A 17,852-nucleotide genomic window follows, 5' to 3' on the forward strand; every position below is an offset into this window, starting at 1 on the left:
CGGCAGACGTACGCACCGCGCCGGCAGCCATTACCTGTCATAGGTAATTACTATTACTTCAATCCAGCTTGGTCGAATGTCCAGAGGAGATAAGCGGCACCAGGAACATCAGACAAAAAAAAACAACCTTCATCTTGTTGGATCCTTATTCCCTGACAGCAGCAGAGGTTGTGCCCCATAGACAAAGAGAATTGGCGGATCCCGCAAAACCGAAAATATCTACAGCGGTTTTCAAGATTTGTGTACAGAAAGCAAGGAAAGGTCCTCGCAGCTCTCTCCTGTACATTTTTCCCTGCAGATGTTCTCTGTTGGCTGTCAGTGAATGGAAACCTGTGCTGGTTGCAGGTCTTTCGTTACAATGTGTCAGTTCCCTCGCCAACTCGTGTCAGCTGATCGCGATTAGGGCATATTTTTCATATGCTGAGAGTTTCCGTTCACTGATGACAAGCAGAGATCTTGTATAATGCCAAAGAACGGAAACGCGAAGGGGGCGCTGAAGTGTAAGTTTATGAGCCGCATCTTTTCATTACCGTGCGACAGAAAAGCAATTTACAGCAGGAGTGGATTCGCGCCATCATTTCCGGCGTATCTGTGGGAGGACACGCCCCCTCCTTGATATGCCCCACCCACTTCCCAGTGACTTTTAAAGACCCAAAAATTTTTTAAAAAAATGACACATTTTTTTAACAGAATTTGCCACTTTTTTTTTTTACGCAACAGAACTGGCGCAAAACCCTTCACAAACAGGACTTTTCGCGAAGGGGGCGCCCCCAATACCAACGTAACACCCCCCGCTTAACTGCAGGTCAGCGTCGTCCTCATTATCTTCCATGTATTCGGCAACCGTTACAACTCGTACGCAAAGAAAAATAAATAAAATTCGACAACTTTCGGCAAAAACGCACAAACGTTACATGCGGCTAAAGATCGGCAAACCTGAGAGATTAGAAGTCACTCCATGACGCCTGTTCGCACAGACAGCTTCACAAGACGCCGAGAACAAACCGCCGCTGGGGGCGGAGTCACCGGACGCGGCTGCTCAGAAATGTAACAAGACTCGGTATATTATATATATATATACAATGATTAAACTACACTACTCAACAGCGGGATGTGTCCCCCCCAATAGGAGGCAGAGAAATGGAACATTCCAAGTAACAAGGCAGCAGGTGTACACAGTCTCAAAGGGAACGTGCCATGCACGGCAGAAGGAGGGGGGGGAGGGGGGGATCTAGGGTTCTCACAAGATGCTTAGCAGAAAATATTAGTGTTTCCAGTTACTTGCAGGATATTGACAACCTTCCGGGGTAAGCGTTCAACTTTTAAAGGGCTTCTCCACCCACTTTTAGAAAAATCTGATTACTAACGTTGGGATCAGCACAGGGTTGATGCTGCTGTTCTTCTCTAGGAACAACGCTGGTTGCTATGGATACATTGTGCATCAGCCAGACGCTTGTATGGGGTTGTCAGGCAGCGTCTCCCTAGCAGCCAGTCGGTGTCACATTACATAGGTCTGCAGTATTTATCAGATTTTTGCCAAAAGAAACGTAAAAGTTTTTTTTTTCAGAGCCGCAGAGATCCGTTCATTGTTGGACCTGCTCTATTCGCTTTGGACGACACCGCCCCTTTAAGTGGAGAATCCCTTTAAATGAGGCCATCAACTAAGGCTAGGTTATACAGCCCTGCAACGTGCCAGTGGGGGGGGGGGGGGGGGGGGGGCTGGAGTAATGTCACCTGTCCCAACGCGGGGCTCCTAGAAAGAGTCCACGGGTGGAAGGCTGTTACCATGGAGACCACGGTGTAACGTAAATTAGACTATGGCGTGTATTACTCCAGACGCCGACGGGCACGGTGCGTTGCTGGGACCCTCGGACACCTAAAACGTCGACTCTAAATGAGATAGCAGCCCTTTATAGCAGCCAAGACAATTACCGGACCGAAGCAACATGAGGAACGGCCGATGCGTAAGTGATAGCGCCCCCCTCTATCCATCCAACTGAATGCCTTATATATCTGAGGTAGCCAGAATGGGGCATAAAGAGTTAACGGATTCCTAGTAAAAACTACAATCGACCCGGCAAAGCCTTCGTGACTTCGCGGCGCCGGTAATTATTATGACACATTGCACCTCCCCCCCAATAAACATTACATGTCCTATTCAATGTCGACCACCAGGGGGAGACACTCTGAGAACCAGTCTGAATTAGTCCTTCATTGAGGCCGGTCTGAGAATTCACAGTTTCTTAGTGGACGAGCGGACGGAGGACGAGATGAGATGAGCCGGACGGAGACGAGGGGCCGGGGGGGGGTCTTCACTAGCCCATCCTCCGGTAGGTGTAGATGTACGCCTTGCAGTTGGGGCAGGTGTGGGTCACATCTTTCAGGTCGTTGATCATACAGGGGATAAGACAGCAGCCGAGGTCACAGCTGGAAGCAGAAGACAGGAGGGAGACCCCTTAAAATATTCACACCCCAAAGTACTCACATAGCCGAGACACCACGACTAAACCCCCCCCCCCCCCCCCCACGATAACAAAACATGGCTGTCAACACACAGCTTTTCCAGCCTACCGCACTTTTGTATGTATAATATACCACCGCCTTCCGGGACCCCCCGCACTGTCTGTATGTAACACCCAATTTTCCCGGACATCCTGCAGTAAGTTTGTAGTTATATGACCCAGCTTTCCCAGGCTCCTGCAGTACGTATATATGACCCAGCTTTCCCAGGCTCCTGCAGTAACTATGTATATAGCACCCAGCTTTCCCGGACTCCTGCAGTATGTATATATGACCCAGCTTTCCCGGACTCCTGCAGTATGTATATATGACCCAGCTTTCTCAGACTCCTGCAGTAACTATGTATATAGCACCCAGCTTTCCCGGACTCCTGCAGTAACTATGTATATAGCACCCAGCTTTCCCGGACTCCTGCAGTAACTATGTATATAGCACCCAGCTTTCCCGGACTCCTGCAGTAACTATGTATATAGCACCCAGCTTTCCCGGACTCCTGCAGTATGTATATATAACCCAGCTTTCCCGGACTCCTGCAGTATGTATATATGACCCAGCTTTCCCGGACTCCTGCAGTATGTATATATGACCCAGCTTTCCCGGACTCCTGCAGTATGTATATATGACCCAGCTTTCTCGGACTCCTGCAGTAACTATGTATATAGCACCCAGCTTTCTCGACTCCTGCAGGTAACTATGTATATAGCACCCAGCTTTCCGACTCCTGCAGTAAACTATGTATATAGCACCCAGCTTTCTCCGGACTCCTGCAGTAACTATGTATATAGCACCCAGCTTTCCCGGACTCCTGCTGTATGTACAGAGGGGGAAATAATTATTTGACCCCTCACTGATTTTTGTAAGTTTGTCCAATGACAAAGAAATGAAAAGTCTCAGAACAGTATCATTTCAATGGTAGGGTTTATTGTAACAGTGGCAGATAGCACATCAAAAGGATAAATCGAAAAAATAACTTTAAATAAAAGATAGCAACTGATTTGCATTTCATTGAGTGAAATAAGTTATTTGAACCCTCTAACAAAAAAAGACTTAATACTTGGTGGTAAAACCCTTGTTTGCAAGCACAGAGGTCAAACGTTTTCTTGTAATTGATGACCAAGTTTGCGCACTTTTTAGGAGGAATGTTGGTCCACTCCTCTTTGCAGATCATCTCTAAATCCCTAAGGTTTCGAGGCTGTCTCTGTGCAACTCTGAGCTGAGCTGCCTCCATAGGTTTTCGATTGATTAAGGTCCGGAGACTGACTATGCCACTCCATGACCTTAATGTGCTTCTTCTTGAGCCACTCCTTTGTTGCCTTTGCTGTATGTTTTGGGTCATTGTCCGTGCTGGAACACCCATCCACGACCCATTTTTCAGTTTCCTGGCAGAGGAAGGAGGTTGTCGCTCAGGATTTCACGATACATGCTCCGTCCATTTTCCCGTTTATGCGAATAAGTGTTGTCCTGTGCCCTTAGCAGAAAAACACCCCCAAAGCAAAATGTTTCCACCCCCATGCTTGAACGGTGGGGACGGTGTGTTTTGGGGGTCATAGGCAGCATTTTCTTCCTCAACAAAGCGAGTTGAGTTAATGCCAAAGAGCTCTATTTTGGTCTCATCAGACCACAGCACCTTCTCCCAGGTCTCTCTCTGAATCATTCAGGTGTTCATTGGCAAACTTCAGACGGGCCTGCTACATGTGCCTTCCTGAGCAGGGGGACCTTGCGAGCCCTGCAGGATTTTAATCCATTGCGGTGTAATGTGTTTTCCTATGGTTTTCTTGGTGACTGTGGGTCCCTGCTAATTTGAGGTCATTAACTAACACCTCCCGTGTAGTTCTAGGATGCTTTTTCACCTTTCTCAGAACCATTGACACCCCACGAGGTGAGATCTTGCGTGGAGCCCCAGAGCGAGGTCGATTGATGGTCATTTTGTGCTCCTTCCATTTTCGAACAATCGCACCAACAGTTGTCACTTCTCTCCCAGCTTCTTGCTAATGGTATTTGTAGCCCATTCCAGCCTTGTGCAGGTCTACAATTTTGTCTCTGACATCCTTGGACAGCTCTTTGGTCTTTCCATGTTGAGAGTTTGGAGTCTGCTTGATTGATTGATTCTGTGGACAGGTGTCTTTTATACAGGTGACTAGTTAAGACAGGTGTCCTTAATGAGGGTGACTAATTGAGTAGAAGTGTCTAACCACTCTGTGGGAGCCAGAACTCTTAATGGTTGGTAGGGGTTCAAATACTTATTTCACTCAATGAAATGCAAATCAGTTGCTATCTTTTATTTAAAGTTATTTTTTCGATTTTCCTTTTGATGTGCTATCTGCCACTGTTACAATAAACCTACCATTGAAATGATACTGTTCTGAGACTTTTCATTTCTTTGTCATTGGACAAACTTACAAAATCTGTGAGGGGTCAAATAATTATTTCCCCCACTGTATATATAACCCAGCTTTCCCGGACTCCTGCAGTATGTATATATGACCCAGCTTTCCCGGACTCCTGCAGTAACTATGTATATAGCACCCAGCTTTCCCGGACTCCTGCAGTATGTATATATGACCCAGCTTTCCCGGACTCCTGCAGTATGTATATATGACCCAGCTTTCTCGGACTCCTGCAGTAACTATGTATATAGCACCAGCTTTCCCCGACTCCTGCAGTATGTATATATGACCCAGCTTTCCCCGGACTCCTGCAGTATGTATATATGACCCAGCTTTCCCGACTCCTGCAGTAAGTATGTATATATATGACCCAGCTTTCCCAGCTCCTGCACTATGTATATACAGTCCTGATCAAAAGTTTAAGACCACTTGAAAAATTGCAAAAAATCTAATGTATCATGGTTGGATCTTAACAAGGTTCCAAGTGGAGCTTCAACATGCAACAAGAAGAAAATGCGAGGGAGACAAAACATTTTTGAGCATTCAATTAATGAAAATAACGAATAATCTGAAACCGGCTGTTTTTTCAGCTGATCCAAATTTTAGGACCACATGCCTTTAAAAGGCCAAATCTGTGCAAAGATTGTGGATTCATTGTCATTTTCTGTCAGGTAGTCGCACGTTGTGATGGCAATGGCAAAAAAACTCTCCCTTTTTGAACGTGGTCGGGTTGTTGAACTGCATAAGCAGGGTCTCTCACAGCGCGCCATCGCTGCTGAGGTGGGACGCAGGAAGACAGTCATTGGGAATTTCTTAAATGATCCTGAGGGTTATGGAACAAAAAAGTCAAGTGGAAGAGCCAAAAAAATGTCATCAGCGCTGAGCCGGAGGATCCAATTGGCCGTCCGTCAAGACACTGGACGATCCTCGACCCAAATTTAGGCCGTTACTGGTGCTGACTGCAGCCCCATAACCATCAGACGGCATCTGAGACTGAAGGGCTTCAAAAACAAAGAACGTCTTCAAAGACCTCGTCTCCTTGAACGCCACAGAACTGCTCGTTTGTACTTTGCAAGAGAGCACCAAACATGGGACATTCAAAGGTGGAAGAAAGTTTTATTCTCTGATGAGAAAAAAATGTAACCTTGATGGTCCTGAAGGTTTCCAACTTACTCGGGCACGACAAGCAGATCCCACCTGAGATGTTTCCTACGCGCCACAGTGGAGGGGGCGCCATAATGGTCGGGGGGGGCTTTTTCCTTCAGTGGAACAATGGAGCTTCAGGAAGTGCAGGGGCGTCAAACGGCCGCTGGCTATGTCCAGATGTTTGCAGAGAGGCCTTCCTCATGACTGAGGGCCCTCGTCTGTGTGGTAACAGGACAACGCTACAGTACACAATGCCCGCAGGACAAGGGACTTCTTCCAGGAGAATAACATCACTCTTTTGTCCCATCCTGCGTGTTCCCCTGATCTAAATCCAATTGAGAACCTTTGGGGATGGATGGCAAGGGAAGTTTACAAAAATGGACAACAGTTCCAGACAGTAGATGGCCTTCGAGCGGCCGTCTTCACCACTTGGAGAAATGTTCCCACTCACCTCATGGAAACGCTTGCATCAAGCTGCCGAAACAATAACGGCGGAGCTACTCATTACTGAGCTCATGTTTGGAAGTTGGATTTCTGTTTTTGGGGGGGGTTTAGGTTTTTTTGGAGGTGTGGTCCTAACTTTTGATCAGCTGAAAAACAGCCTTTTCAGTTTATTCGTTGTTTTCATTATATTGAATGCTCAAAAAAATGTTTTGTCTCCCTCCCATTTCTTCTTGTTGAAGCTCCACTTGAACCTTGTTAAGATCCAGCCATGCTAAATAGGATTGTTTGCAATTTTTCAAGTGGTCTTAAACTTTTGATCAGGACTGTATGTATCACCCAGCTTCCAGGCTCCTGCACTATACATGTATATATAGCACCCAGGTTTCCCAGGCTCCTGCAGTAAGATGTATTGACCACCCTGCTTTCCAGGGCTCCTGCAGTAAGTATCTACAGCCAGGTCCATAAATATTGGGACATGGACACAATTCTGACATTTTTGTCTCTATTTCACCACCACAATAGATATGAAATGAAACTGAACAAGATGAGCTTTACCTGCAGACTGTCAGCTGTAATCTGAGGGCATTTACAATCCAAATCAGGTGAACGGTGCAGGAATTACAAACAGTTTGCATATGTGCCTCCCACTTGTTAAGGGACCAAAAGTAATGGGACATAATAATAATCATAAATCAAACTTCCACTTTTTAATACTTGGTTGCAAATCCTTTGCAGTCAATTACAGCCTGAAGTCTGGAACGCATTGACCTCACCAGACGCTGGGTCTCATCCCTGGTGATGCTCTGCCAGGCCTCTACTGCAACTGTCTTCAGTTCCTGCTTGTTCTTGGGGCATTTCCCTTCAGTTTTGTCTTCAGCAAGTGAAATGCATGCTCAATCGGATTCAGGTCCGGTGATTGACTCGGCCCATTGCAGAACATTCCACTTCTATCCCTTATAAAACTCTTTGGTTGCTCTGCAGTATGCTTTGGGTCATTGTCCATCTGCCCTGTGAAGCGCCGTCCAATGAGTTCTGAAGCATTTGGGCTGAATATGAGCAGATAATATTGCCCGAAACACTCAGAATTTATCCTGCTGCTTTTGTCAGCAGTCACATCATCAATAAATACAAGAGAAGCAGTTCCATTGGCAGCCATACATGCCCACGCCATGACACTACCACCACCATGCTTCACTGATGAGGTGGTATGCTTAGGATCATGAGCAGTCCTTTCCTTCTCCATACTCTTCTCTTCCCATCACTCTGGTACAAGTTGATCTTGGTCTCATCTGTCCATAGGATGTTTGTTCCAGAACCGTGAAGGCTTTTTTTTTTTTTTTTTAAATCAGATTATTTTTATTGAACACTTTTTCAACAAATAAAGAAGACGAACAGTCTAACAAAAAGTCATTTATATCTGTCCGCCACTTGTCATACAATCGGAGAGGCAGCTTTCTAATTTGTGACTCCATAAGACTGTTATAGTGTAGCGATATGACACCGCTAGTGGAACCTTTTAAACTTGCCAGATCTAGGATCAGATGTCTGGAGGCCAACTTAATCTCATTCACCCTTCCTTGGGAATTGATAACAGGTCGAAGCTGCAAGTACAAGTAGTAATTGGGAATGTGGGGGTTGGAACTCTCGTTGTAAGTGAGCATACTCTGTCAGAGGATCTCCATCATAGAGTTGGTGTATGTGTCCCCAGGTCTGAATATTAGATACTTTATGCGATTCTGCATACATGAGATTGGGCCAAATCAGGGTAAATTTAGTGTAGCCCTGCCACCATACCTTATGAATTGTTCGAAGTATCGGGAGTTCGTCCCCTTTTGTATCCAGTGATCCGTCCTCTAGTGCCGTTATCAAGTTTTTACCCCCTACCAGGATTCACGTGATCCGTCCTGCCTTATCAAGGTCGTCTTCCGTCCCCCAACCCCTCAGTTGGGCAACCAGATAATAACCCCAAGTCCACCATCAGTTTTTGGTCGGCAAAGCGTAGCCAACTTTATACGTGGAACTTCTTTCTTCCAGATTAGATCTCTAAATATGGCATTAACTGGGACAAAAAACAGAGCAGGAATCCATCGAGGTGCATTGTGCAGAAGGTATAGGAGCTGCGGCATTAAGATCAGTTTTAGCAGATTAACCCTTCCAATTACTGAAAGCGGCAGTTTTGTCCAACTCTGTACCTTCTATCGAAACCTCTGCAGCAGTGGGGTTAAATTCAGTTTTTCATAGTCCCCGTCATTAGTTGCGACATGAACCCCTGAGTATTTAAAAGACGTGACTAACTGTAAACCCTCTGTCGAGAGATGACTATTCCCACTGTCACCAGAGAGCAACATCCATACAGACTTGGACCAGTTTATGGACAATCCCGACAGGTTACTAAACCCATTTATAATATTCATGGCCGCCGGAAGAGAGGAGCTCCATTCATCCAGAAATAACAGCATGTCATCGGCGTAAAGAGACACTTTTTCGATAAGCCCTTGACTGCCTGTGCTTCTCCGAGTGCCGTCGCCAGAGGCTCAATTGCTACTGCAAAGAGCAGGGCAGATGGGGGGCACCCTATGAAAAGACCGTGAGATAGCTCCAGTCCCCCTAACTTTGGCTGGGGGGGGGGGGGAGAGCACAGCCCACAGGTGCCGCCACTCCACGCTATCGATCAAGAGATGAGACCGCCGCATTCAACGCGTGAGACCGACCGACCTGTATATTCAGGAAGAGCCGCCTAATGTTGACCGCATGAATCCTGCCTGATCTGTGTGCCCAAGCGTCGTTATCACAGCATTGAGTCTAGTAGCTTCACATCTACTGGAAGTAGGGAAATGGGGCGATAGGAGTCTGCCGTCAAAGGATCTTTATCCTGTTTGGGCAACAACGACTATGATCGCCTCATTCATACTTCGTGGCAGTCCACGCTGTAGTTGCGCCGCCTTGAACACTTTTAATAACTGGGGGAGTAAGATCTGGGCAAGTGTCTTCTATACTTCCACCGGCAATCCATCACTCCCAGGGGCCTTATTATTAGCCATGTCACCCAGAGCCGTCTCTAATTCCGTTATCGTTATGGGACCATCTAAAGTCGTCTCCTGCTCATAACTCCGTTTGGGAAGCCTGCAATCTCCAAATCTCCCGCTGTTATTTTGGACTCCTAAAGGGACGAGTAAAATACGTGCCTAACATCTAAAATTTTATCTGGAGTCGTACATACAATCCCTTCGGCGTCGCGTAGAGCAGCGACACATGCTGAGGGTGGTTGTGCTTTAGAGAGCAACGCCAACAATCTACCCGTCTTCTCACCCTCCTCATAATAGGATTGTTTTTTGAAAAAAACGCTTGTTCTTCGCTCTAAGAAGTAATTTATCATTTAAGTTACGCTGTGCTTCCTGCCATTGACCTCTATGTAATTCAGTGGGCTGAGTAACATATTGCACTTCTGCCTCTTCTGCTCGGCGCTCTAACGTCCTAACCGTTGCACGGGATTCATTTAGTTTTTTATTAACCTCAGCAATAAGAACGCCACGCAAAAAGGCTTTCATGGCGTCCCATGCTATTAGTGGAGAGGCGCCTGGAAGATTAAACACAAAAAACTCCTTTAGCATATCTCCAATATTCGGGATTGTGGGTAAGACCAAGAGCCAGAAAAGATTGAATTTCCATAATGACCCCCGACCAGCCACCGAGGGCAGAAACCTAGCGGATACCACTACAGGAGAATGATCCGAGAGTTGTCTGGTTGGATATCCGATATCGCAGATACGACAACCCATCGCCTCATTCCCCAGGGCCAGGTCTATTCTAGACAATGTTTGATATGTGCTGGAGCAGCAAGAATATTGGCGCACTTGGGGATTACGCAGCCTCCAAAAATCCATTAAGGACGCTTCTGACAGAGGTCTCCCAAGCAGTGTAAGCAGCCCCTCCGATTGCGACGTGGAAGCGGACATCCTAACCAATCCTGGACATATTATGTTATTGAAATCTCCCATTATTAGTGCAGGGGTATCTGGGTATTCAGCTTTCTAACTACGAGCGGAGAATACGGCGGTGGTATGTATATCCCATATATAAGACATAAGACATTGAAGAGTTTGCCGTTAGCTCGTCTCTTCTGGACTTCCATGGAGTAATCAGGGAAAAAGGATATCCTATGGCCATCAATAGAAAGATCGGGCAGATCTCTTGCCTTGCGCAAAATAATATCTCAATCCCTGTAATGGAGTACTTTCAGGAGTACCGGCCTCGGTGGCGCTCCTGGTGGCAAAGGCCTGGTAGGGATCCTATGCGCTCGTTCAATGGCGAATAAAGGGGTCAGAGTGCCTTCTCCAAACTGTTCTTTGAGCCAGTTTTCAAAAAACTCAGTCGGATTAGAGCCTTCCACTTTCTCAGGCACTCCAACTAGTCTCACATTGTTTCTTCTCAGTCGAATGCCGAGATCGTCCTGTTTGGCAGAAATTGCGTCAAGCCTGCGTGAGCGATCTGTAGAGTCTCTCCTGAGAGGGTGTACTGCGTCCTCTATGCCCCCCACACGATCCTCCAGAGAGGTAGTACGGTCTGCAAGCTTCCTTAAATCATGCCTGACAATAGAAAGGTCTTCTTTAATGGCTCCCACCTGCATCGTTAGGACATTTACTGTCTTGCCCCATTTGGAGATAGCCTGAAGAACATCTTTGATAGTCGGTTCCTCAGAGTCAGAATCTAGGGCCTCTGGCCGCTTCACGTTCTTGAATGGCGGCAAATCTATTAGGGTGCCGCTTCAGGCCCATCACCTCCCCCATCTGAGTCCCTTCCTACACCAGCCAGGGATGACTCACTGTTATCGGAGGCACGCCGCGTTCTGGGAAGCTCCGGATTGTTAGCAAACTGACTCAGCCGCGCGGCTGCCTCCTGCTGCAGCTCGTTTCCGCAGTCCCGGTGCTTCAGTGTGGAGGCCCCGGCGCCATCTTGGATGATCTTGCCGGCTCCTTTTCCGTCTCTCCTTTTGGCCATGACGGTGTCTGCAGGTGGGGGGATGATCTCCTGACCGTCAGGTAGTGATCAGGCCGAGATGTCGTTATGTCCAGGCTGAATTTAACAGATAATTAGCCGAGGCAGTGCAGGAGCTCACGGAGAACAAGTCTGCTCACATGCCTGGCAAGCCTCGCCCCATGTGAAGGCTTTCTTAGATGTCGTTTGGCAAACTCTAATCTGGCCTTCCTGTTTTTGAGGCTCACCAATGGTTTACATCTTGTGGTGAACCCTCTGTATTCACTCTGGTGAAGTCTTCTCTTGATTGTTGACTTTGACACACATACACCTACCTCCTGGAGAATGTTCTTGATCCGGCCAACTGTTGTGAAGGGTATTTTCTTCACCAGGGAAAGAATTCTTCGCTCATCCACCACAGTTGTTTTCCGTGGTCTTCCGGGTCTTTTGGTGTTGCTGAGCTCACCGGTGCGTTCCTTCTTTTTAAGAATGTTCCAAACAGTTGTTTTGGCCAGGCCTAATGTTTTTGCTATCTCTCTGATGGGTTTGTTGTGTTTTTTCAGCCTAATGATGGCTTCACTGATAGTGACAGCTCTTTGGATCTCATCTTGAGAGTTGACAGCAACAGATTCCAAATGCAAATAGCCGACTAGAAATGACCTCTGGACCTTTTATCTGCTCATTGTAATTGGGATAATGAGGGAATAACACACACCGGCCATGGAACAGCTGAGAAGCCAATTGTCCCATTACTTTTGGTCCCTTAACAAGTGGGAGGCACATATGCAAACTGCTGTAATTCCTGCACCGTTCTCCTGATTTGGATGTAAATTCTTTCAAATTACAGCTGACGGTCTGCAGGTAAAGCTCATCTTGTCCGTTTAATTTCAAATCCATTGTGGTGATGTATAGAGCCAAAAATGTTAGAATTGTGTCCATGTCCCAATATTTATGGACCTGACTGTATATATAGCACCCAGCTTTCCCAGGCTCCTGCAGTAAGTATGTATATATAGCACCCAGCTTTCCCGGGCTCCTGCAGTAAGTATGTATGTACCACCCAGCTTTCCCAGGTTCCTGCAGTACATATGTACCACCCAGTTTTCCCGGGCTCCTGCAGTATGTACCGTATGTATGTACCACCCAGCTTTCCCGGGCTCTGCTCCGCACTCACCCTACAAAGCAGCAGAAGCAGCACAGCAGGAAGTTCATCAGGCCGATCTCGTGGGTGATGTTGGTGATGATGGGCTGCTGGCAGTGGGGGCACACCGTCTGCACCGGGGACCCCTGGAAGATTTCTCCCTGCAGGACGGTGACTGTAGTGGTGGCGGAGGCTGTACTGGCACCGGGCGGCACAATGACTGCAGTGCCATGTCCACCGGGAGACGGAAACTGCTGAGGATACGGGTGGGCGGCAGGCGGGTAGTAGCCCATGGGTGCATAAGGACCAGGTGGGGGGTAGTAACCTGCAGGAGGAGAAAGAGTTAATACCCCGGGTAATGCCAGCACCCGCTTCTGACCAGTATTATAGAGGGACGTGGCATCGTGTGAACCCCAGGATCTGCATTTTGGAAGGGTGTGTACCCGCTCCTCACCTGGATTTGGGGGGATGTAGCCCGGATTTGCATCATACGGCGGAGGTCCGGCATCTGGGGGTCCAAACGGCATGCTGGGAGGGTACACCCCCGGGGGCTGTCTGTTATCTACAAAACAAGAAGCAATGGAAACTGTTACAGAGGCTTGCCGCCTCCTCTGATTGCTGACAGTGAATGGATGAAATGCTATCCTGACCTAATACTTCTCACAGCTGAGGGTTTGTTACAGTCATGACCAGTTCAGACCTCAGCAGCAGCAGCGCAGATCTCTCTCCGGTGCTGACAGTTTGTTACAATGTGTCAGGGCAGGCACAGCTGTGAGATGTATGAGGCTGGGGCAGGTTTTCACCCTCTGATAGCAGAGATCTTGAAAATGGAGGGGAACTGATGATACACAGGGGGGCTGCCACTCCATTATAAGATCCATCAGCTTGCGCCCCCTGCTGGGACTCCCCACCACCTGTAGGACGTCGGTACCTGGGCGTCGCTGACCGGCGGTCTCGCCGGACAATGTTGTCTTAGCGCCGCGCAGTGAGGCGGTCCGGAACAGCCTGCGGCTCCACAGACTCCTCTGCTTTTGTGAATTCGATCTTCTGTGCATAGTACGGGCATCAGTGCGCCCCCGGGACAGTGACCGCCTCCACTCATCCTCCGGAGCAGCGCTCCTCTGGGACTTGTAGTTCAACAACTCAATTGTGTTTTTAGTTTAATTAAATAAAAAATAAAAATCATCTAAAATCAAATTGTTTGACCTTCACCCGATGTGAACGGAAGAGCGCGGTGATGGTGTCCCATCCGCCTCCGGTCTGTCCCGTGCAACCCCTCCTTAGATAGGATGGCGCTAAATAAGCGGACAAGCGATGTGTCTCCAGAAGGGGCGGGGCAAACAAAAGTGGAGATCACATGATCGGCAGATGGGTCATCTTGGCGCACTGCTGTTCTGGTCATGTGACCATTGGGAACAACTAGGGGGGGGGGGGGGGGGGGGGGCAGAGCCGAAACTGATGGGTACGTTTTTTCTTTGATAAAGTAACACTATGGAAGTGCCCTCTAAATACGCCGGCGACTACCACTGCGTACCTTCATTACTGGGTGATCCATGCTTGTCCTCCAGCAGCGGGGCCGTGGGGCCCCCGGGGTAAGGAGGGGGAGGGTCACTCGCCATCGCTAAAAAGTTGTATCTGGTAAAGAGAGAAAGAGAAATGAGCACAAGGAAGCTGGCGACGCGAAATCGCTATAATGGCGCAGCCCATCACATACAACCCGCTACCCCCCCCCCCCTTTCTACACAATGGTACGCACCGTATCCCACTGGACGATAAAGGGACTGCGAGTAATGTCTAAAGAAAAGTGCAACTTTCTGATACAAATTGTATTTTAATCTCAAGATCTCTGCTTGCTGTCATTGAACGTGCACTATTGTAGTTTAAATCCATAGCCTGAGCACACGATACGTCTCACAGCTGAGGGATCGTTACAGTGTATCGGTGCAGGTGAAAGCCTCGGGGACGGGATACAATTGTAACAAACCCTGGGCCGAGAGTAAGCATTAGGTTTTCCGCAACAGGAATGTTCCAATTCACTGACAGCAAGCAGAGATGTGGAAAAATGATTAAAAAAAATAATTAAAGCACAAAAGGCTACATAATCAGTTTACAGAAATCCACTCTATTATGGGGCGGAGGGGTGGACCCCCCCTCCCCCCCCATACCGGCACATTTAACAGTGCAGCCAACCATAACCCAAGATGGGAAGAACCCCCCCCCCCCATAACGCTGCACACATTCACTGTACTGCCACAGCGCCACTCCTGTCCGTGGGTCGTGTCTGGTACTGCGGGGTGAGCTGAGCTGTAATACTACACACTGCCCACGGGCAGAAGAGGCGCTGTGCAAGAATATACAAAACGCCTGCAGCAAACAAATGGTTAAATAGGGATCCGACTGTTGCCACGGGCAACGACTACATCTCCCACAATGCACTGCAGCCAGGACTATAAATGGAGCACAAAACTCCAGATTTAGGACCACGGGTCAAGGAAAGTAGGACAGGCCGAGCCCCGGGGGTCACTAACCCAATGACTGGAGTCATCCTCCATATCTTCTGTTACCGGGAAAGTTGGGTGACCAGGAATAATCACCATGACAACTTCCAAAGGGGGCGTCACCGCAGGAGGACACTCTGCAAACACAGCCAGGGGTCTGGGAAAGCTGGGTGACACAGAAACAAAGGCCATGCTGTGGCAGAGCTGAGGGTTTGTTGTGGTGACATCCTCTCCGGATCAGACTGGCAGAATTCAGGCCATAACTGGAACCAGCTCCGCCAGAGCCGGAATCTGACAACCGCCGGCCTGTCCGCAGCCTGACAACATCTAGACAGTGTCAACACTGCACGGCTGCACTCACCATGCAGCTGGTTACCACTGGAAACTGTCAGCAAGCTGGTTGTCACACAGAGGTCACTGGAAACTGTCAGCAAGCTGGTTGTCACACAGAGGCCACTGGAAGCGGTCAGCAAGCTGGTTGTCACACAGAGACCACTGGAAGCGGTCAGCAAGCTGGTTGTCACACAGAGGCCACTGGAAGCGGTCAGCAAGCTGGTTGTCACACAGAGGCCACTGGAAGCGGTCAGCAAGCTGGTTGTCACACAGAGGCCACTGGAAGCGGTCAGCAAGCTGGTTGTCACACAGAGACCACTGGAAGCGGTCAGCAAGCTGGTTGTCACACAGAGGCCACTGGAAGCGGTCAGCAAGCGTGTTGTCACACAGAGGCCACTGGAAGCGGTCAGCAAGCTGGTTGTCACACAGAGGCCACTGGAAGCGGTCAGCAAGCTGGTTGTCACACAGAGGCCACTGGAAGCGGTCAGCAAGCTGGTTGTCACACAGAGGCCACTGGAAGCGGTCAGCAAGCTGGTTGTCACACAGAGGCCACTGGAAGCGGTCAGCAAGCGTGTTGTCACACAGAGGCCACTGGAAGCGGTCAGCAAGCTGGTTGTCACACAGAGGCCACTGGAAGCTGTCAGCAAGCTGGTTGTCACACAGAGGCCACTGGAAGCGGTCAGCAAGCTGGTTGTCACACAGAGGCCACTGGAAGCGGTCAGCAAGCGTGTTGTCACACAGAGGCCACTGGAAGCGGTCAGCAAGCTGGTTGTCACACAGAGGCCACTGGAAGCGGTCAGCAAGCTGGTTGTCACACAGAGGCCACTGGAAACTGTCAGCAAGCTGGTTGTCACACAGAGGCCACTGGAAGCGGTCAGCAAGCTGGTTGTCACACAGAGGCCACTGGAAGCTGTCAGCAAGCTGGTTGTCACACAGAGGCCATTGGAAACTGTCAGCAAGCTGGTTGTCACACAGAGGCCACTGGAAGCGGTCAGCAAGCTGGTTGTCACACAGAGGCCACTGGAAGCGGTCAGCAAGCTGGTTGTCACACAGAGGCCACTGGAAGCTGTCAGCAAGCTGGTTGTCACACAGAGGCCACTGGAAGCTGTCAGCAAGCTGGTTGTCACACAGAGGCCACTGGAAGCTGTCAGCAAGCTGGTTGTCACACAGAGGCCACTGGAAGCTGTCAGCAAGCTGGTTGTCACACAGAGGCCACTGGAAGCTGTCAGCAAGCTGGTTGTCACACAGAGGCCATTGGAAACTGTCAGCAAGCTGGTTGTCACACAGAGGCCATTGGAAACTGTCAGCAAGCTGGTTGTCACACAGAGGCCACTGGAAACTGTCAGCAGACCTCTGTGTGACAACCAGCTTGCTAACAGTCAGGAGCCGCTGCTTCTGTGTTCAGTAATTTCATAACTTTGTGGAAACTATCAGCAAGCAGTTAATGAAGGATCTGTTGTAGCTGGACTGACATCGACAGTGCGGGGATATTAACCCCTCCGGGGCCCCTGCCGAGCAGAATACAGGGGGGCCTGCGAATGGGATCAGTACCTGGCACAGCCCTGTGGCCCCCATCATGCTGTTGTTCGATGGGGGCCAGATTCATGTAGTGATCAGTCCAGGACATGCACACAAGCCATTATAAGATCCATGATCAGCAGACACCCTGCTTGCTGATGGTTTCCAAGGAAACCTGATTTGTTCCACACCCTGAAGACTCCCCACCATATAATAATACAATGTAATAGGTGACAGCATGCTGGGAGTTGTAGTCCCCCTAGTTTACAGGTTAGAAGATCTACGAAGAGAACACATAACAGATACTGCGATGGCAGAATGCATATATAATGGTGACAGCCCGGACCCGCAGCAGCCACGCATGGAGGACTGCGGCCGGGCACCTAGGTGGGCGACAACCCCAGCCGCCCGGAGACGCCCCCGCATCCCACGCACTCACCTCCACTCTCCCGGCTGCTGACTCTAACTGCTCCTGTTTACTCCCCGAACTGCACTTTGGGAGCTGTAGTCCCGCCCCTCCCTCAACGAACTACAACTCCCGGCGGCCAGCAGGAGCACTTCCGCTTTCTGATAACTCCCTAACAGGTTTTTTTTATGAATAACTTTATTGTCCATGTTACAATTTTACATTAAACAAATATTTATTATGACACAGATTTCGAGGGAGTCCTGCAGCAACCAATCAGAGAGCAACTTTCATTTTCTAAGTTGCCATAGAAAAACGTGAGCTGCCATCCAGTTGGTTGCTAAGGGCAATTCCCACTGTTTTTACTTTAACGAGACCCAATATAATTAGTAAAAATCAATTGATTGTTTGCGAGACTTGCTTAGCAAATTTTACTCGGTTTTCACAAAACGTTGTAAAAATGGCCTGGGTATAAAGTGCATGTT

General features: G+C 48.7%; 1 protein-coding gene across 2 annotated transcripts; it reads right to left on the reverse strand.

The window, feature by feature from the left end:
- Positions 1-685: 685 nt before the first annotated feature.
- On the reverse strand, positions 686-17,482 carry CDIP1 (cell death inducing p53 target 1). 2 transcript variants are annotated; one of them, XM_040441238.1, is made up of 5 exons: positions 17,401-17,482; positions 14,147-14,247; positions 13,067-13,174; positions 12,646-12,937; positions 686-2,427 (listed from the first exon to the last, which is right to left on the reverse strand). In XM_040441238.1, exons 2-5 carry the CDS (start codon positions 14,229-14,231, stop codon positions 2,316-2,318), a joined length of 597 nt encoding a protein of 198 aa, XP_040297172.1. In that variant the 5' UTR covers positions 14,232-14,247; positions 17,401-17,482; the 3' UTR covers positions 686-2,315. The 2 variants fall into 2 exon arrangements, with proteins under 2 accessions (XP_040297172.1, XP_040297173.1); XM_040441239.1 differs by lacking the exon at positions 17,401-17,482 and adding an exon at positions 17,345-17,397.
- Positions 17,483-17,852: the final 370 nt, after the last annotated feature.

The sequence above is a fragment of the Bufo bufo genome, chromosome 7 (genome assembly GCF_905171765.1).
Source record: "Bufo bufo chromosome 7, aBufBuf1.1, whole genome shotgun sequence".
NCBI lineage: Eukaryota > Metazoa > Chordata > Amphibia > Anura > Bufonidae > Bufo > Bufo bufo.